Source organism: Ostrinia furnacalis, unplaced genomic scaffold, assembly GCF_004193835.3.
Source record: "Ostrinia furnacalis isolate ACB-3 unplaced genomic scaffold, ASM419383v2 OfSCF5444, whole genome shotgun sequence".
Taxonomy (NCBI): Eukaryota; Metazoa; Arthropoda; class Insecta; order Lepidoptera; family Crambidae; genus Ostrinia; species Ostrinia furnacalis.
The window spans coordinates 165,485-188,111 of record NW_021135683.1 but is presented as its reverse complement, the minus strand read 5'-3'; the positions used below and the strand labels follow the sequence as shown (position 1 = coordinate 188,111).

General features: G+C 36.1%; 1 protein-coding gene across 6 annotated transcripts in view; it reads right to left on the bottom strand.

Annotated features, from left to right (window-relative positions):
* Positions 1-7,652: 7,652 nt before the first annotated feature.
* The window catches only part of LOC114361190 (uncharacterized), a 99,341-nt gene continuing 84,366 nt past the window's right edge, over positions 7,653-22,627 (bottom strand). For all 6 annotated transcript variants that reach the window (XM_028316163.1, XM_028316165.1, XM_028316161.1 and 3 more), the window contains 2 exons: positions 8,076-10,849; positions 7,653-7,779 (listed from right to left, as the gene is read on the bottom strand). In XM_028316163.1, the coding sequence (XP_028171964.1) occupies positions 7,674-7,779; positions 8,076-10,813 (2,844 nt within the window). In that variant the 5' untranslated portion in view covers positions 10,814-10,849 and the 3' untranslated portion in view covers positions 7,653-7,673. The remainder of the gene's footprint in view (positions 7,780-8,075; positions 10,850-22,627) is intronic.

The window sequence follows — 22,627 nt, the reverse complement described above, 5'->3', positions numbered from 1 at the left end:
TCAACGGATTGTAAACATTGTGATTGTAAATGTTTACGCTTATAGTGACAATGGAGGAGTGAATATCAACAATTAAGTAGGAATATTGTGCTGAATATTACATTGCTGCTGATTGATTGATTGTAAATTGGCATCAACATTAGAAAGTATTGATTAAATTATTGATTCTAACATGGTACTAAATCAATTTAGTACATTCGACTAACAATAAACTAATCGGATTATAATTTTAAGTCAGAAAAACTTAGAACAGTCAGGTGAAAATTAATATTAGTTTCCGCAAAGAAAACAAAAGCAGACAAGCAAATCGCGTTCGTTGCAAATGAAATGTCTGCGCCAGAGCAGGAAGAGAAAAACCGCGTAACGCACGAAGGCGAACCGGAATTGGTGCACTTGCCGGACTCATTATGGCCGCTTGTTTTATAGATTCGATTGTGACTCATTGGAAACATTGTGCCTTGCTTAATGACGTGACGAAATCGCTCAATTCTAATCTATAGACGGGTTTAAGAGCTGCAGCTGAATACAAAGCAGTAATTAACCACACAGCGAAAAATACTGCAGACATTTTTAAGGTTGTTAAAATATTACTAAACAATATTGATAGAAGAATTCAGAGAATCTCCGTGGATTATTCAAATTGGAGCCGTAAATAAATGTCACTGACCCGTGTAGAGTTCCTAAAATTGAGTAATTTCATGAAAACAAACTAAGGGACTAGGGAAGGTGCAATAATGTCAAGCTACAAGAACACTACTGTTTATTACGGCCTTACTTTTCCTTATTAGGTCACTACTGAATTGACCAAAATCAAAATCTGACCAAACTTTTTAATGCCAGTATAATAGTTTAGTAAGACAAACTGAAAATTGAAAGTTGCCAGTGCGATTGCATATAAATTAACAGTTTATTTATAGGCGTACTTGAATGCAGCAGTGCAGCTTATTTGAAAGTGGAGTTGTTATGTAAATATTTAAGATATAAGTATAATTAGCCACTGATATCTACAGATAAACGTGCGAAATGAGCGGTGATACGCCAGGTTCTCACAGAAGTTTTGACCTTCAGGTTAAATTAGTAATGAATTCGCTTAGCATTTTATAGCACGACCTTTTTGACGATTTCGAAGCTTCAGATAACGTTTTTCGGAGTAGCCCCGCAGCATCGTTATGGTAAAGAAAGACACTTTGACAACAGTAGCAATTAGTCTTATAAAAGCTGTATCTACTTGCTTATGCCTATGAACGGGGCGATCTACATTATGCAATATTATAAATGCAAGATATAAAATTAAAAAGCGTGAAAATTATGTTTCATAAATCAATATTTCTCGCATAATAAGTTTATGTAGATACAGATCTGGAAAGCATAATTTATTAGTAGAGTAATTAAATAGAAAATAATATAATTTATCGAACCCATCTGAAGCAGAATCTGCACAAACAGAATGCTCCAGTACTTCATCATTAACAATTTCCTCATGTTAATTATTAAAAATATGAAATAACACCAACTGCAATGTACAATAATTAGAAGACAAAGCTACAAATGTAAGTAGTTACACGGTTGATGGAGTAATCGATGTTTGGACAAGTCTTATGGCCTTGAAGTCTTAAAGAGCTTAATGCTAGTTTTTACTGCTAGACTGCGTAAGGCAGATTTGTATGTAATCCGTTGTGGCGCCACCTGGAGGTAACTCGGTGAACTAACGAAACACTTTTTTACAATAATGAAACTGTGTAGGTACCTACTTTAAAAGTTAAGTACTTGTTCGACAGCGACCGTGTGATCTGGCTTGTCGGTGAAACGCACGACCTAGACATGGATGACGTAAGCGCGAATCTGGTAAATAATTCAGGTATTTACCCGTATCTACCTATCACACGAAGCTATCGCAAGAACGTGAAATACGAGGATAAAGGGAATTGGTAAGATCCGCGAGATACCCACGAGATCTATAAATCTGAGCACGTTTTCATAAAAAACTTGGTAGAGGCACATGTAGAAGTTTTCTCGAATTATTAAGTCTTTATTTCAGTATCCACGGAGAAATGAATGTTTAAAATAGTTTTTGGAGTTAGCGGCTATTGACAAAACCGTATTCATAGGCTCCATCAATGATATGATAATTAACTTTTTAAAAAAATAAAACCGACTTCAAATGCGTGAACACAAAAAAAACTAAAAATTGAAAATATTGCGTATAAAAAAGTTCATCCCCAATTTTCCACCCTTGGGGGTGAAATATTTTCTTCAAATTCGCATGAAACCACCCTTTTGATAATACCTATTCAACAAAAAAATAATCGTTCAAATTGATTTATAATCGGCGGAGATATTGCGTATAAAAAAGTTCATCCCCAATTTTCCACCCTTGGGGATTGTTTTTTCTATTATTAAATTTAAATGGGACCACCCTTGAGGTATTACCTATACGCAGAAAAAAGATTTGTTCAAATCGGTTCATAATTGGCGGAGTTATCGCGTAACAAACATAGAAAAAAAAAAACATACGGGTCAAATTGAGAACCTCCTCCTTTTTTGAAGTCGGTTGAAAATGATAGAGCTATGTTAAGGTAGCCTTTCGAACTAAGCGTCACAGACGCAGCGTATTTAGCTTTGGTCTTTAAAGGTAGCCTTTCGAAGCGAGTTAGTGACGCGGCGTTGGTGGCACAAGACCAAAGCTAAAGACGCTGCGTCTGTGACGCTTAGTTCGAAAGGCTACCTTTAGGCTGTTTCTGGTTCATTCGTTTTTCGGAGTAAATAAATCAATAAAAACTCAACTGATCGATATGACCAGTGAAATGGATCGATACTACGGAGTGTTTGGGCTGTCACGCCGCGTGCCTAGCGCAGGGCGTCAGCTGCGCGCGGGCCCAACGAGGAAGTCCACTCGGCTGGCCGAGCACAATGCCTTGTTACAAGTAATGGCATTGTGTGCTTGACAAATTACCAGGAACAATTTAGGTGTGGAAAGGCTCAGCAATATGTGGCTTATGTTATATCAGTTGGAGAGTGTGTCTTGAACTGAAAGGTCCTTTTCAGGTTAATATCTCCAGGTAAGCTAAAACGGGACTGTTCCCACCTCTCGTTCCCACCACTGCAACTCCTGTGTAGCCAGGATCTACAGCTTGACCGCCACAAAAACCCAACCAATGAAGGTCAAATTTGTCCCGGGGGAAAGTTAAACTGTCATTGGCACAGGTAAGCTAAAATTATAATGTCATGAGACGCCTCAAAGACCATGTCGTTAAACGGGCCTTAGCACTGCCAGATAATAAGAGAGGTAGAGGACACTCACTGGTCACCAGACAAGTATTTCGACAACCCAGGAGAGACCGTCCCGGCGCCTCAGAAAAAGGAGAGCCGACCCCAAATAATGGGAAAAGAGCAAGGGAAAATAAGAAGAAGAAGCTCAAAATATGCTTCTGTTAGAACTGGGTTACCATAACGTATAAGAACAATTTAGGTGACGAGTGGTTCAGCAATACTTGCATGATGTTCTAGCAATTGGAGTTAGAGTGTCTTGAACTGGAAGATCCTTTTCAGGATAACTTCCCCAAGTAAGCTAAATATGCTTGTTTTAGGAGTTGGTCACCACCATAACACTTTAGCAGTCTCTAGATTAAGCCGGCAAGTTCTTTTGAATCGAAAATCTTGCTTAAAACATTGGTCTATTCACGTATCTATAGAGGAATCTTGCACTTAAAACTGACACCAAATCCAAATGAAAACCACTTCCTCAAATTATCTACCATTAGAATTTAGATGATCAATGATGATGAAAATGAAACGAACACGATGCAATTTTATGTTGCAAAATATTTAGAAAGAAATGGTGGACTAAAACTAAAAATTTAGTATTTTCGAAATTTCGACAGTATGAGTACCGTACAACTACGACCACAAGGTGGTAAAATAAAATAAAAACAGATGTCATTACTTACAGCGAACTTTGAAAGTGCCTTTTACTCTATTCTCTACTACTCACAGTAATAATGACCAGTAATTGCAGCAAAAAAGATTCACAGTCCACTGGATACTTTTGTCACTTCACTTTTTATTTGGAGTCTATTTTCATTCAGACTTAGTCTAGACCACACAAAGGGGCCTGTCTTCCATTCTTTTCGAGTCATCAACGACAAAACGACCGTCAGAGTTTCATTTCTTGGCACTGAAACTTTGCGTATTTTCTAAATAACTCTTCCAATAAAAAATCTGAGGATATGATTGTTCTTCTAGGTGTAAGATTGGACTGATCGACGTATTTACTTATACTTCAGTCAATGTAATATCTATGTGGGTCACGTTATCGTAAAGATCTCACAGCCCGCAAATCGATAAGTCGTGTAAGGGTAGATTGTCATTGAATGAGGGCCGACTGTTATTGTGACGCTGAAAATAACAACATTAATACAAAAGTAGGCACTATCTGCGCTATCATTAATGTCAATTTACTTTGGAGGTCGTACTAAGGCCAGTTTATTATTCAATTAATCAAATTTGTTCAGACTCTTTTTTACTTATCGTAATGCAAAAGAAGCGTCCTCTACTCACTCAAAAGTTAACTTATCTATTTTTTATATTTTTCAGATTGTCCTGAGATTGCAGTAATACCTATTCTTAGGCTGGGTTGCACCATCTTACTTTAATTTTGACAAACGTCAAAAATCTGTCAAACTCCATACAAAAAGCACCGGTTATCGTTATAGTTACGGTCAAAGTTAGGTGGTGCAACTCAGCCTTAGACTTACATCATGCATGCATGATTGTTTTCCTCATCGTCAAAGACATTGAGCGTAGTGTGGATTATAATAAAATCAACTTTGCTGGTAGTCCTTTAGGGATATTTTGCTATTGCCAGTTAATTTTCTTAAAACTAAACGTAAAAAGTATTTAGTGCACTTTTTCTATTGTTATTGTAATTAAACGCAACAAATTGAATGTACAAAACATAGTTATTAGTTTCATACTTTAGGCAAGTTATTAAAAAAATAACATGTTTTAATTCTCCTAATTTAATTACATATCTCAAGTCGTAACCCGATCTGGAATCCGGCAGCGATTAGCGAACGCCTACACCAAGTGCGCGGGCGCAGCGCGGTCCGTGAACTTGTTGCAACATAACCATTTTAATCATATTTAGCTTATTGTTCCAACTATCACACTAACTGTCTATGTCCAAAGTAAACTTGTATTACAATTAGATAATTAGGTAGCTAGTGTTCTAGTTCGAAATGCAAAACAATTAAAGGCAATGAGTTAAATTAACGAATCAAAGTAAAACCTAAGTTAGGGGATAAGTATTCAATACAAGATAATGCTCTATAGGTCTACAACTTGATAAGCCAACTGCTGTCAGCTGCAGCTTAATTGAAAGGTCATTGGAATCTGAATATTTTGGTATACGAAATTTATAACTATCTCAGACTTGAAGTTATGTAAAGCAGTACAAGAATCTAGAATTAATTAGCGGGCACCTACAGGCTAGAGGCTCGGGCGCAGCCTGAGCCAGGTCCGTGAACTTGTTGCGACATTACTGTAGTGTGGGTAAGTGCAGCAGGCTTAGAGAGGATCGGAGATGCAGCTCATTTCTCGAAGCATTTCCAGAATAAGTAGTCGTCGTCGTCGTCGTTTCAGCCAAATGACGTCCACTGCTGTACAAAAGCCTCCCCCAAGGTTTTCCATAATGAACGGTCCTGCGCTGCCCGCATCCAGGCTCTTCCCGCGACCTTCACTAGATCGTCGGTCCACCTAGTAAGAGGCCTGCCCACGCTACGTCTTCACGGTCAACCTATATCGGCATCGTCCGAGAGTTGGCATGCATAGACGACGGACTTAGTGAGTTTTTTTTATGTTGGTAGATTAGTAGTGCTCTTATTGTTTTTGTTTTTGCAGATCTGAAGACAATAGACAGCTCAGTCTCTACTGGTAGGATGCTGATCCTAGCTATTGAGAAGTTATGGAGGTGGCATATAAGCGGAGTGCTTTGAGAACCAGCTTCTACGCGGGAGCAGACATTTGCGAAGCCTGAAATGTTTCCTTAAATGTTACTATATGTATAAACCCCATAAATAATACTAGCCAACTTCCGAAAATCGTAAAGGTATCAGGGAAGCGCTGGACGCAGGCCGCTACCAATCGATCAACATGGATAGCATTAGGGGAGGCCTATGTTCAGCAGTGGACGTCCTATGGCTGAAATGATGATGATGATGAACTTCCGAAAATTCTAAAAGATTCGTGTTATAGTACTGTTCTTAGGTCTATTGTGGGCAGTTTTGGTCGTGGCGTTAGTGAGCTTTATTGCGTTGCGTAGGATTCGTAAAATAATACGCATTAGCTTTCTTTATGAGGTGTGCATAGGCCGTTTTATGATTGTGGCCTACGATAAGTTATGGCGATAACGTAATTTATGTACCTATCTAAACGTCAATAAAGCATTTTTATGACTTTTATCTGTGTTGCATTCTTGACCTACAGTATTATTGTATTTTATGAGATAAACTCATTGTGCAGGTCAATTATTGTCTTGGTGCATTTGGTCAAAAACGTTGTTTAATAATATTAAATAATGCGTATTATTAAATAACTGAAACTGATTCAACATTAGATAAACAGTACCTCTAGTACGAAAAACTTTCGAGTTCGTTTCGTTGCGTATTCAAAGTGTCATCGAAAAATTTTGTATGAAAAATTAAACAGCGCCCCCTAGGGCGGCTATAATATAGGGGGCGCTGTTTAATTTTTCATACAAAATTTTTCGATGACACTTTGAATACGCAACGAAACGAACTCGAAAGTTTTTCCTACTAGAGGTACAGTAGTTTTTTTATTCGATTGTAGTTCGTTAAGTAACCGCTAGAGGCGCTGAGAGGTGCATGTTCGGATTTACGGTCTTCCAAGATTTATTACTAATAAATAAATGAATAAATCAGAATTAAAGAGACGTTATAGCTTTTTAATGGTACTAGAATGTTAATGGTGCGGAATGCAAGCGTACGACGCCTGTCACCGGCGCTTGCGCAACCCGCGAATAATCGCAACAAACCGCCTTTATGCTAATGCTGCTCGTTTACAAATAAGAGCATTCTGTGTTTCAGCTTCAAGATATCAATGTATTTAGAAATTATTTCAAAGACGTGACATGAATATAGGCACCATGGCACAGGTCAAATAAAATTGGCGGTCTATTAGACCATGTTCCTTACTTGAAAATCATGGGGGTTGCGACAGTGTAATAATAATGGTCTACTTAATATGATATTTTATTAAATTCTGGATACTGGAAAAACTTGGTGATCTGAATTGAATGTTACTAGTTTTTGCCAAGTTTATGTTACATCCTGCATTTTAGGAGTCCGCATTCCTAAGTTTTTAGCCCACCTTTTGAATTAAAATAGTTACCTAATATCATGTATGTATTTATAGTAGTTTTGAAATAAAAATCTATTTACTATTTTACAAAGTGTCGCATGGAGCGCCACCTATAGTGATCTATGGTAACTATCGCCTCTGCGACGCGAGTCAATGAATTGCGTAGGCGTCGGTGCACCACAGTCACTCATAGATGGCGCTGTTGTTGACAACTCGAGTAAAGGTGGACTCACACTGGTATTACACGATTTTGGACGATTTTTATAGGTCTATTTAAACAAATAATTAACTAGCCACTAACCTTTGTCCTCTGGTTTTTGCTTTGGAGATTTGTGCCATTGATGCCTCACTTTCTGCGACCAGCTGACCGGACTTTTCTTTCCCCTACTTCTTTCACGGACACTGTAATTGAAAATATTCATAATAATACAACTATGATAAAAGTGTAACTGAATTCAGATAGGAAAACACGTTTAACGTAACCCTGCACATTTTCAGCACTGAGCTCCAACCAAACAATTTATATCGGGTTCAACAGATAACGCTGTTTACATTTCGCTTAGGAAACTGTTATTACAAGTTATGTGGGATCACCTAATTTATTAGGTCATGCAAAGTGATAGATAATGATATTGATCTTTACCACATAGAAGTTACGGCATGCCATTATAATAATACTAACTAGTATGATTACTTACATGATAATCTTCTGTTCTTCAGTCTTTTCCTCGTCAGAAACGTCGACCCAGTCGTCACTTCTGTCGCTTCTATCGCTGACGCTCGTCTCACTGCTGGGCACTTGAAACGCTATCTCCTGCCCATTATAACTCAGCACTGATCGCTGCCCGTAAATGCTATTAGTCTTTTGCTCGCTCGACATCGTCGATTGGCTTATATTTGACACAGTGTCAAACGACAGGCGCTTCTGGACAGCAGAGGCCAACTGTTTCTTCAGATTATTCCTCAGCTTCACCATACTTGGGCTGTTAGGTATGCTTTCATAGCAATGCGACAATGATGCTCCATCGCTGTGTTTGATTGTATCATAAATATTCTCCGTATCATTGTATCCTGTATAATCGGACGATACGAAGGAATGCCTGTCACTGTAGTTGGGACTACTGTCTTTGGATTTAGGAGGTCGCAGTGGAATCTTCTCGTAGATCCTTTCGGAACCAATCTTTTCGTAACTCACAGTGGAGGTTCCACTGACCGATTTTGAGATCGCGTAATTCTTGTGATTGTTATCAGAGTACGGTCGATAGTCTTCGGCGATTTGAATGCCCGAGCTCGATGTTAAGCAGTAGGGTTTAATGGGAGACTTGCAGTACTCATAACCATCGTCACTGTCGCCATCTCCACGGGTTCTCTCCTCTAACTGTTCATCGCATAGTTCGTAATTATGCAAACTGCTTTCGTCACCTTCGGGATGTGATCTTGTTTCCATCAGACACTGGTAAATATTGTCTTTAGGGTCAGTGACTGGGGACTCTGGAGTCTGCGTAGGGTTTTCCTTGGGAATTTCTGGTAACGGGCAATTTATTTTAGATGACCTATCAATCGGCTTGATGGGTATTATCACAACGTTATCGACATCTCTTGGTTCTAAGGGCTCGTAGTCATCTTCAATAACTGGCTCCTTTTTGGGTTTAGACGTGTAACCAGCTAAAACCTCTTTATTGTAAGCCTCGACTAGATTACTTTCAAAATCAGAGTCAGTATCGCCTTTACTTTGATTAGCTTGAGATTCTATCTTTTCAGGAGTTTGAGATTCTTCTAAGCCAGTTACTTCTGTAGAGTTTCCCGTGCAAGTTATTGTTACTTCATTCATAGTGACACTAATAAAACTATACGGACTGTCCGAAATAGATTTCTCACTGTCTGAGTATATCTGAGTGCTACTCTTTCTTCGCCATAGAAATGAGTCATTAGGAGTAATATTAGAACTAATGTCTTGATATGTCTTTTCTTCTCCTTGAGATATTGTTATGTCCGCGGGTGGTTGTACCGGTTCTGTTATGACTGGCATTACCGTTACTTCATTTGCATCTTCTTGAATTATTTCGACTACCTTTAAAGGCAGTTTTTCCGAATGAATGTAGTTTGTTTTATATTTTTTCTTATCATACAGAGGTTCTTTTCTTTTAGGCTCGATGATAGTAATTTTATCTGGTTTTGGCAGTGCTTCTACGGGAGGAGGCGGTCTGATAGTTTTAATTTTCGGAACGCCATCCTTCACTACAATATTTTTGGTTAAAACTAATGATGATTTCTTTTCAGGTACTTTAGGTTTTTCTTTTACAGGTGTTGTACTTTTATTAATTTTCTCTACTTGTCTTTTTATTGTATTATTTGAAGTTGATTGAGCTATTTCACATTCAAACTTTTTAATAACGTTCTTTACAACATTCTGTGCCTTTGCTTTTTCCTCGGGTTTCTCAGCCTCCATTGATTTGACAGGGGTACCGTCCACTGAGTCCGACCCACTTTGGTGTTCACTAGAATCTTGATATTTTAAACGCTTCTTTGGAGATTTTGGGATTTTCGTACCATCTGATTTAGAGCGGATGACACGAATTTTTGCTGAAGTATTATCTGTTATAATTAATTTGTCTATGGAATCCATACTTGAACATCGTTTTCTATGGTTTCGTTTTTTGGAATTTCGTTTATGACGAAGAACTATTTTGATATTAGGGCTTGAACTAAGAGTTGATGAAGGAGTAGAACTATTGCTTGCGGAACATCGCGTCGCTGTTTGTAAATCCTCAATAGTTTTTGCAAGTTTAGATTGTTTTATTGATCCGTTATGAGATTCAGTGACAAGATTGTTGAACTTTTTCGTTAATTCTGACACTTTGCTGCTTGTTATTGTCATAGTTTTGGTCGCTAGCGGAGGTCGTCTGTATGAAGTTGACGCATTTTTTATTTTAAAGCTTACTTTTCTATGTTGCGGTTGTTCAATTTTCTTCTTATTATCTACGAGATTGCTCACGGATATTTTATGTTTTGTGGGAGTGACTGGTGGTTTCACATTTTTCCCTCCACCTGTACTTCTCGTATCTTCACTCTCTGTAGTAATTGCTATTTGAGCGTAGTGTATTTGGGATTCTTGTTCTTTTACGTTTTGTTTTGGAGAGGTCATAACAGAACTGACAGTGGAGTTCAGAAATGCTAGTTTCGCTTCATTTATTGATTTCATCCTATCATTTTGAGTTGGTGTAGGAGGTTTTACGGGTATTGTGTATACATAATTATTGCTGTCAGTTTTGTTTTCTTTTATTGCCATTTTTTCGTCCTCTGGCAAGATAAAGTTTTTCAACAGCGCCTTTATAGAAGTACCGTGTTCCTTCCCGTCACTGTTGAAACTCTTTATGGATGAAATCAAGTTGTTCGTAGTTATCGGTTCTCCTTCCATTAGCTTGTTTAATAACATTTGTGATGGATACCTCGGATCGTTTTTCTACGCCATCTGTAACAATCAAAAGCGGAAATTAAAGTAATTGTAGGAAGTTATTACCTACGCAATGTTCGAAACTGATCTTAGATAATGTGGGTTTTGGTTAGTGAATTAATCTATAAAGATTGCGTCACGAAATTACAGCACGTAGCAATGAAAAACTAATTGCTACATCAATAAACCTGGTTCGCTTTGAGAAGTGGACCGCGTAGGCAGCGAAAGTGCGCTTGTTTTCTATTGTCCTTATATTTCCAGTATTTTCCCGTGTTGCTAGATTGAATGGTATTATTGTGGTTCTAAATACGTTCCCATGAGATTGCACTAACGATATAGCACGGTAAGACATCAAGACATGGTGTAATTTTCAAGTCATTAATATGTGTCCAGTGTTACTATTGCATTCAGGTTAATAAATAGGCATTATTAACTTGGCGATACTTTTGTTATAAAATATTAATTATCATACATGTTAAACGATTGTCAATTGGTTTTTACTAAATTATGTCACTGCATTCTAAAAGAGCTTGCCAAAACACGGCCTTTTGGGGTAAGCCCACGTCGTCCGTCTGAGTATGGACACGATGGCGATTGTTCTGGCCAAAGAGAGCGCTCCACGTGTATTGCATACAAATTGTCTACATAAAGCACAGTACATATTTACTAACGACTGATTAGTTTCTCGGGACTCGGGAGTGCTTTTCGACCTTCGGTTGTCTATAGGTATTATGTAGAGCGTATTCCTCAGCCTTGAAAAATCACGATTTTTACACCATTTTACCCAATAAATTAAAGGTTTGTAAAGGCGATGTAATTAGAGAAAACCCAATAGTAAAAACCAAGTCATTTGTTTGCCTTTATTATCGACTCGTTTACATTAGTCGTTCGTGATTCGATAGTCAATAGTAACTGACGTCATATTATGCTTATGATTTATCCTCGAATGTCATTTGTCAGTGTAGGGATTTAACCGCAATCGTTGCGTTGGTCGCGCCTTTACATTGTGTACACCGGCTCTAAACACTGCTTGTTGTTCAGTAGACAGCACGTCAGACTATTCTTGTTGCAATATAGCACCTATTACAAGTAAATAAGATGCTAAAGTGCTTAGCTTGATGTGATGTTGTCTGCAACAATATGACGTGCAATTTCGCAGCATATTACAATCACAATGGAGTTTACGCGGCCAGACAATAATGCGGCCGATAACTTGGTATTTAGGTGACAAAAGCAGCCATTGTCCTGCCATGTTAGAAGTGGATGTCGTCTGCTAGATATTTGCGTTTAATATGCGAAATAATTAAGGAAAACCAAAACAAATCGCTGGCGATTTCCTAAATCGGGGCATGACCGCTGTCATGACGCTAGAGGCCTTATTATCTATCCACAAGTAGGTGCCTAATTTATGTTGTTTCCACCACACGTCCAAATACTTAACCGTTTTATTATTGTATTTTCTTAAAAGAGTAAAATAAAATCAATAAAATAAGCATTCAAATAAGGCTGATAGTTCTACGAGTATATCCATTATAAGTTACAATAGTACGAGAGGCTTCAAATTTTAATGGATACTCGGAAAAGTTCTTAAGAATTTACTCAGTGTTTCAAGGCGTTTGCATAACTTCTGAAGACATGAATGAAATTGGTATTAAGACCTTACTTATGTATTAGTTTTCAGATGAGTTTCACAGATTGCAATTGTAATGGCGGAGGGCGGTGCGTACGCGTCGATCAGGATTACACTTAGCAGGTCAGGTCGTGTGCTTTCGCCATGGGAAAATGCTACGTGGGGTTCATATCGCACAAAAGGTTTATTTATGAACCACATAAACTAATGTATTAAGTTTTCCCATGAATTGATGGTAGGCAATGTAACCAGTACAGCAGTAGCTCTATAATGGTAGTTTGGATAAACTTTGTGAATCACAAAAATTATATAGCTAGGTTTACCTTGCCCATTAGATAGGGCTGATATTATAAGTAGAGAACTCATGAGAGACGTTCGTGGTATATTCGGTTTCACGCAATTTTTCTTCTCTGAACGAATTTTTATTTGATAGGATAGATGATGTGGCATACTTATTATTGCTGTTATGTTACAAAAATAAAATTTAGTTTAACCGATACAACCCTGTGTTTCATAAATAACCATACATATGGATACAATAAGACGTATTGACCTCTAATAAAGCTGAACCGTTAAAGGTTAACACTACATCGGAACCAATCAGCAATAATCGTTAGTGCCTATCCACTAAATTATTATTTATACAGCAGTAAAATAAAGGTCAAATCGTGTGGAATTTCAGTGGTTTCTAAAATATTCCAGAATGAGAAACGTCTAGTTAAGTCTATTTACCAATATAACGATTTCCAATCATATCCGCGATGGCTATACCGTGAAAAGGTTTAATGCTAAGATTAATTAATTTCCTTATAATATCCTTGCACATCTATTAGTTAGATGATAAATCTTTATCATAAATTTTGCATTTTACAGCAAAATTAATGACGCCCAACGTGGTGGGTTGTAATAAATATGAATAGAAAGATAAAGTAATAAAATAATCAATAATACAAATACGCCAAAATGTCCAATTTCACATGTCCTTAAAGGAAGGCAAAAGGACCAATTTTTTTTTATGTGACAGGAGGCAAACGAACAGACGGATCACCTGATGGTAAGTGATTACCGATGGTTTCTCTTTCTACATCACCATAGAAATAATTTGTTCGTGTATGGGTAGAGTCTTCACGTCACGCATTTGCTTTTATTGGCTTTGCACACAATGAAATCAATACCTTGTATTTTCACATCCATCAGTAGCTGGATGTTGACAGAACATGAGATGGTGATGATCTAACCGACAGTTACACGTAACAAAGTAAAAGGGGTTAGTCATTACATTACTTACATCTTCTTAATTACCGAAGAAAAGACACATCATCGATTCTTCTCAGACACGGTACATCATCTGATGGGATACGGTTGTATTGAGCAAGCGCACGTTGCGTAACGTCTCGTGCCCATAGATAGGGATATTTTGATTTTTTAAAATTATGAAGCTGAGTTATTGGTATCTTTTTCAGTTAAAATAAGTATGATTTATCAGCAAATAAATTGGGAAGAGGAAAATATTGCCTCACTTCTGGGAAAACGGAGTTAACTTCAAAGGGAAAAAGTGAATAATAAAATGACAACATTATGTTGATCATTTTATAGCTAAGAACGGCTACTTTTACAGCCATAAAACACCGTAAAACTAGACGGGTTTCAGAGCGACGACGTATATGATGACTTCGATGATCATTATTTTTCAAAAACATTGTTGATTATTACACTATTTAATAAATTAAGAGTAATAAAGCTTGCAAGAATCAAAACTATTTTGACACGCAATCTGAAATGTTTTAGGTAATTATAATACCTACTTTACCTACTCTATAATCTCCTTAGCGTGCAAATGTTTTTTTTCTTTAAATGTTGAGTGGCGAATAAAAGGCTATTAACAATCACACATCATCATTTTTTCAGCCACGGCCATTACCCGATGGGCCACGGCTGTTGGTTGCACAATGTCTCGCGTTGTTTCGGTGTTCGCGGCGCGTGCGCATGCAAAGCTCTAGAAAGCAGATACGTGACGGAAATCCATTCAGGCAAGGATAGGGTTGCCAGTTATGAATTAAGAGTAGGAATTTTCTTTTACTCGGGACTTTAAATTGAGACGGTAAAAAAAATTCATCAATAATTAAAGCCCCAAATTCTTTAAGAAATAAAAGTTTTCCGTCTCTACCAGTCCGTATTAAATGAATTCTACTCCTAGACAACAATATCATCTCCAAAAGAGCAGTCTTTTCAATTGGTAAAAATACATAGCATCGTCAAGCAAGTGAACATACTCATATTGCAAGCGAAGTAACATACTCATATTGAAAAAATCATGTTTGCTGGTTGTCTGTGTATGTCAAATGAATAACTGTAATTTAGCCTTTCCATTTCTCAGAAAACTAAGTTGGCAACCCTGCAAGGATTATATTAAGACGCGCCGGCAACACCATACCAAACACTGTGGTTATTTAACTAAGCTGTGTGTTTACACTAGAAATGCAGTTTCTATAATCCATAACTAATTATCAGACGAGAGCCTGGTTAAGTTATGATGATAGAGTTGCTGTAGAGCTGCTTATTGGCCGGTTTTCGAATGCCGATAGTGTGTAATTTGTTGGGTGCAAACATTTTACTGTGATATCTACAGGATGGGAAAATGGCGCACGTTTTCCACTAAAGAGTTGTGTCATTTTAAAAGCGATTTCTAAAACACATAAAAACAAAATAGATTTTTTAAAAACAAGATAGACATTCAAGTTAAGTAATTTTTTTTTCGAAACAAAGTCATCATTTTTGCGGTAAACGCACAAACTGTGACTTGGACCAATTTACGTGGATCCCAGTCTGAGACTTCCTTCAAGGAGGTTTCAATTTCGGACACAAGTAATTTTAAAAGTAGGGCTCAATTGGCTCTGTGCACGATTACAGCGCCAACTAGCGTCCACAACTTTGTGGGCTCTGTCACATTGACATTTAGGTCGTATATTTGTGGAAAAATATCGAAATGAAAAAATAACAAATATTTTCGACTAATAAATTGTTGTGATACAACGATTTGGATGGAAAAAAGGTTTTGAAATCATTTTGGTCATTCAAATCAAATGAGGTAAGTCCAAAAAGTGTGTTTAATTTTGACTGTGTCAGGGTTTGTTTACTTCATTTATAGTTGTAGTTTTACAGTAAAACAAAAAGAAAAAGCTACTTTAACGGTTTCATTATATAACAGTAAATATATTTAAATGTTCCTGTATCGCTAGTAATAAATTAAATATCGTTTTCAGATCGAAATGAGGATTGTTTTGAAGACCGGGTTTGTGAGTATTACAATATCAAATTCCAACCACAAACCGTATTAAAAGGAAAGTTGTTGGTATTGGCTGGACAAGTCCGAGATGTAGAAGAATTAAGAACAAAACAAGGGCAGAGTTAATAATTTCACGCTCTCATCTTAAGGCAAACATCTGTGCACAACAACTACTGTGACTCATTTTTGAACTACCACATTGTATAGTCTAGTTATTTCCAAATTGTAAACGGCTATTAAACCAGCCCTATGGAAATACAGTCCACTCTTTTATTTAAGTTCCCAGTAGGACCCTTTTCATGCGATTAATTAATGATATTAAAATGTATTATGTAGAATAGCTTTGCCATTGACAGATACATCTGATGACAGAGCTTACATTATTTCTACTTTTGACCACCATGAGCGCTACGATAGATTATGTTACCCCCACCTAGTACTTCGCACCCAGCGAATACGAAACAAAAGTGGCTACACTTTCGTTTAAACCACAACTTTAAAAAGAAAACGAGAAAAATAAACACTGGTAACATAGAAACCTATTTGAGCAACAAAAGAACACATTATTGAAAATCGAACGCGCGCGAACGCAACGTTTTTCGTTTGCCCACGAGTCTCGCGGCCAGTTTGGATAACTGTAGCTAACGGCACATGTGCTCGATGAATCGGAAATGACTAAAATAAGCGGTTTCTAAAGAATAACTACATCATTCATCTCATTTAGAGAATATCGTAAATAGTTTTCAGACAGAAAAAAAACTAGTTAGACGCGCGTCATCTGTCTCAAATAAAATAGTTTTTACTCACTGAATGTTTGAAGAAACTAATTTATTTGAGAAGGTTTCACCATTAATTAATTGATAAATGGGAAACAATGGCTAAACATAATTTCATAATCAGTATTACATTGATTCGCCAATTAGTCAGGCTAATCTGTAGACATCATTAATACGAACAACATTATTAATTAGAATTAATTAGTGTTGTTGCAATTATAAATTAACATGATAAAAGACGCGTATTTAACCTTTTAAAAACTAACTTTTTGTAAATGCATGTCTATGGTAAGATAAGCTTTTTTTAATTCGGTTTATTATTACAAAGACATCATTAATACGAACAACATTATTAATTAGAATTAATTAGTGTTGTTGCAATTATAAATTAACATGATAAAAGACGCGTATTTAACCTTTTAAAAACTAACTTTTTGTAAATGCATGTCTATGGTAAGATAAGCTTTTTTTAATTCGGTTTATTATTACAAAAACTGCCTAGTGACATAGGTATTCTGCTAGTCAACCAAAATAACATAATATACTAAGTTAATTTATGAATAAAGTAAGTAATAATTTACTTCGCCTTCAAAACTAGTTTTAAACTCATGACAAGGGTCATAGACAATTCGATGTCAATGTTAACCAGCCGGATCAGTTTGCGATATACAAGCTGTAGGCGCTAACATAAGGCACAAACTACTCATAGGTACTACATCTGGGGGCACGGCAGTGCCCCCACCAAGTCGAGCAAAAAAGCGGCACGGCCGTACTATCCTTTTCTCGAAGCAATTCAGGCCATTTTCGACCGCCTGTAACTTCGTTGTGGATAAAACTAGAAGGCTGAATTTTCATTAGCTATGCAGGCATTGTAAAGACACGGTATATTTAAAATTTCATTCAATTTGAACCAGTAGTTTAAGAATTATAACGGGTCAAAGTTACTTAATTTTGTCACTCACTGACTCACTCACTGACTCACTCACTGACTCACCGATCATCAAAACTCTAAGGCACTTCTAGCAGACCTAGAAGCTTCAAATTTGGAATATAAGTAGTGTTTGGTGTATGAATCAAGGAAAAACTAAAATATTTGGGGGCACGGTAGTGCAACCGCCAAGTCGAGTAAAATTTTTCAATTTCGGTCCAGTTTTCTAGATACATAACTGCTGTCTACAAAATACAAAAAGAAATGAGATCCCATCAAAAACAATACTTGTCAAAAAAACCAAGTCTCGCAACTCAGTTGTTCTACGGTAAAAAGTTGTGAGATCCATGTAATACCAAGTCCAGGCCACGAAATCTTTAACGTTTTACATAAATATATTGACTTGGTTTTTTTGACAAGTATTGTTTTTGATGGGATTTTAGTAGACTAAAGGAGATTGGAAATCGAGTGGTAGAATAGTTTTTCTCACTATACAATGAAAACGGCCTATGTTAATTTTGTCATTTGCAAAATGGATCGTTTTCAGTAGCGAAAAGCTAAGCCGTTTAGTAGGCAGTATAGTTTCTAATGCTGGGAACAACATGGTACTTAAGTGATTGTCTGGACAGAAACTAGGACGTAGGAAGTACAATAATCTCATCTGGCGTGCGACGAATGTAAATTAGTCGTGTAATACGAGGATGTGTTGCTTCTGAATTTATTAAGATACTGTTACAAAGTTAACTTCTGGACATAGAGTTTAAAATTCACTGTATTTCTTAATATTTAACTAAGTAGGTAGTAGGTATTAATTCAAATAAATATTAGACCTTTAAACAATCTAGCTCTAAAATTAAGGATGGCTTGTACTCTTAACGACCTTATTACACCGTCCATAACTCCCTGTCATTACTCTGTTTTCATAGATGCTAGAGCTCATCACACTAAAATGTTGTCCTTCACGGGATTCAAACCCGAAACAACAGCTCAACAACCTACTCCGTCATGTACCAACTACCAGGCTTGCAGCGTCACGTGTTCACAGCACGGATTAAGGTTAAGTCACATAACTTTATAGCCACGATAGCCGAACGGTGAAGGGGTCGGAGTGGCCGACTCGAGATCCGAGGAACGCGGGTTCGAATCCCACCGCCGCTCGACTATTGTGGTGAGCCCACTCGTAACACAAGCTTATTTAGCTTAACACGAGGGGCTAACGGGACTATTAGTAATTTGTGCAATACAAATTGCTAATAATCTTTAAAAAAAGAACTCTATCCAACTGTCAGTTTTACAACCGAGTTCAAAGGAGGTATAAATTTGGAATTCATGAAGTGTGTCATAACGGCTGAAATGCCGCAACACTTCAGGAATGCGCATAGATAGCGCCATTAGCGCACAGGGGGCCATCACATCGCCACTGAAGCGTTACACTGAATCCATTTCCAGCCATACTAATACAAGAGAAACGCTGTCTGTCTGTTAACATTTCATGCTAAAAATAATAAATTGATTTAGATGATATTTTAGCCGAGACAGTAATTTGAAACCCAAGAAAAGATAGATTATTGTGCATTAAATATTATCTACATATTATTCCGATTAAAAATAAAAATCAGATATTTTATGATCAATAAATTCATCTGTGAGTGCTAAATATGATTTTTATTAGATACAATTTTAGCAAACCGGTTCTTTCGTTGTCACAATATTGATGAATTTAAGCTTAAAATCATAATCAATTCTCATGCATTAGAAAGTCAAATGGGAGAGCTCCACAATAAAATCAATTAAGTATAATATTTCATGTTTCATAAAACTATTGCAATGGTCGTTCGACATGTAATAAGCCAATAAACTATACATTTGATAGCTGACATAACTTATTACACTATGAAATCATTCGACGCAAATGCTCCGCAGTGAAAGGTTTTCATTGATTGTATGAAACCAATTTATCGATTTGATATCTAAATCAATTAAACTGACATTATTTAATGATATTTATTTAAGGCATATGTCGTTAGATATTTTGATATAACTAAATTAAAGTTAATAGTTCAGGTTTATGGTGTATTTTTTTATTTATTAACACATTAACTTCTTTAAATATAACTTTCTACGAGTCGTGTAGTCATTAGGAATTGTCACGTAGGCAATACATATACAGTAGTCGTAATGAGCGTTTTGTTCATACTTTGTTTGTTTTTTACTGTGAGAAAATTGAAGTTTAGTATTGTAGACCCTTCGTAATAGTGAAGTCAGCGTATTATGAGAAAATATAAAAATATGTAATGTCGTTTAATAAGTTAATCTTTCGGATAAGTCGATACAGTCAGGCTCTACTTGAAGCTGAACTCTTTTAATGTTAGCATTCCAAGATCTAAAGCTTTCAGTAAGTAAAGCATGGCGACAAGCATCAAGAATTGGTAGCATAAAACTTAAACTTGTTCACTAATCTTAAAAAAATCTATAAGTGAATTTGGCAAGTCGCTCGCTCGTTTCAGCCAAGCTTCTATGAGCCCCATAGTAAGCGAAAGCGACCAACTTTCAGATCCATTATAATTATTTACCATCACTGGCAACACACTGTTCAAATACTTGTGTCTTGAGATACTTGAGAATTGGCGACTAGCGACAAACAATTAAGGATATTTGTTAACTTAAAGAGACCGTGGAAGATTTAACCATTAACGCAAGTAAACATACATTTCCGTGGTTTCTGTTGCTTTAGACTTAGTTAATTTCCTAAAGTGAAATCAACAAATACAAAGGGCCATAATAATAGAGATGCGTGGAAAACAGCTGTTCGACTATGCAAATGATCGGCCATTTTGGAAAGGTTGGCTTTCTCTTGGAAAACCTTGATAACGTTGTCAATCAGTTATGTAACAAATAAAACCCTAATAAGGGCTTTTCCCATCGTTATATGGGCGGCGTGGTATTTTCGGTTATTGCATGTGGAATATTAATTTGGATTATCAGCTGTTATGTAGAGAAAGAGATAGTTTGTATTGGATAAAATTAAACTTATTGTTTATTATCATTGGGGGAGCTTTATGTTCAGCAGTGGACGTCCTGTGGCTAAAATAATGACGATGATACTTTTTGTGCTGTGTGCCATAAAATTGCTTATCTATAGTCGACTCTATAATATTGAGTGTCATTTCAATTGGTAATACGGGTTTAATAAGTACGGTTTTATAACTTTTATAACATCAAGTTGTTGGTATTGGCAAAACAATGAAATAGGTACCTATATGACGAAAATATGACACATGTTGTTGATCAAATAAAACAATGTAAGTAAATATAACAATACTGCGATATATGCGATCTCAGTTGAGAGCATGATTTTCCTTATAAAACTGCACCGCGTAGTTTATTTCGCCTGGATTCTTGTTTTTTTACATTCCAGATAGCAGTTAACTACACCCGTGGCTTTGAGGCAAGTTACTGCCAAGTTATTTCATTTACATTATCCTCAGACAAACTTGTTGAGATGTAGAGTTCAGTGCGGGCCGTGATAAAATCTTATGATCTTATCGATGGCGACAAATGTATAGGCCTATCGCGTAAAATCGGTTTTTGGTAAGGTTAAATAACATCAGCTTTTTATAATGTACTTTAATAAGTATAATAAGTTGTCATATATTAATATGTCTTATTTAATTAGAAAGGAATGTTAACTATAATTAGTTAATAGTCTTGGCTTATTTATCTACGAATTTTTACATGTGGAATTCTTATATCAGATTCTGACTTGGTATTCACGATAGCATTCCTTTCTAATTAAATAAGACATATTAATATGTGACAACTGTGACAAGTCCCGTAGACGGGTCAAGTTATATCTCAAGATCTACGAATGTGCCCCAGACTTCAGTTAGGTAATCTTACAGTGAATGAAAATAAAATAAACTGCACTTGGCAGTTAGATAACAAGTACGTACTGACATAATCTCTAGAAACTTTATTTATAGCCAGTGGGGGTCTAAAATAAACTCTACATTGTTTTATTATGTTTTCTAGTCAATGTACGAGACTCAAGTTTTATTATACAGTGTGAGTCACGTTAAAGTGTACATATGAAAATAGATGAAACTAGACTTATTTTTATCGACAAAAAAGAGGTCAAAAAATTTTTGAGATTTTTTTTTAATTTTTTATCGAATTTTTTTTCTTCCAATTACTTATTGTAAAGAAAACGTAATAACTTTTAAACTAAGCGGTATATCCTGATAAAATAAAAACAGTAATAATTCTAAATAACAGGCGATACTAAAAAAATACATAAAATACCCCAAAAATGCCAACAAATAATAAAAAATTATACTTTTGGAAAAAAATCTGCTTTTAAATTCGTGTTTTTTTGGTTATTTGATAAATTTCTCCAAAAAATGACCCTATAACCGGTAATTTTTATTACTTTGTATTATTCTCTATCGTATTATCTTTGTAAAACCAAAAATCGCATGTCTCTATCCCTATCACAACATTTGCTATGAGCGTCCGAACAAATGCCTGCCACAACATTATTCTCCGCTGCAGGTAGAGAAAATTTTAATTTTAACTAAAATGCTTATTTTACTTCGAAATCTTTTGTTTTTATTTGAAATTTAACTTGTCTTTATTTAAATTACAAATCTAGAGCCATTTTCAGTTTCGTTGTTAACGAAGCGTTGAATAGCGCGCCCGGAGAGGCTTAGTTCAAACGATCATTGCAAATGTTGTGATAGGGATAGAGACATGCGATTTTTGGTTTTACGAAGGTAATACGATAGAGAATAATACAAAGTAGTAAAAACCACCGGTTATAGGGGCATTTTTTGGAGAAATTTATCAAATAACCAAAAAAACACGAATTTAAAAGCAGATTTTTTTCAAAAAGTATCATTTTTTATTATTTGTTGGCCTTTTTTGTGTATTTTATGTATTTTTTTAGTATCGCCTGTTATTTAGCATTATTACTGTTTTTATTTTATCAGGATATACCGCTTAGTTTAAAAGTTATTACGTTTTCTTTACAATAAGTAATTGGAAGAAAAAAAATTCGATAAATGTAATTATTACTTACATTTACTGGTGTGCTTGTTTTGTATGTTCCATCTATGTCTATCTCATAATCTTTTGTTTCATGTGACTAAAATTATCAAAACAAAAAAATCTATCAAAA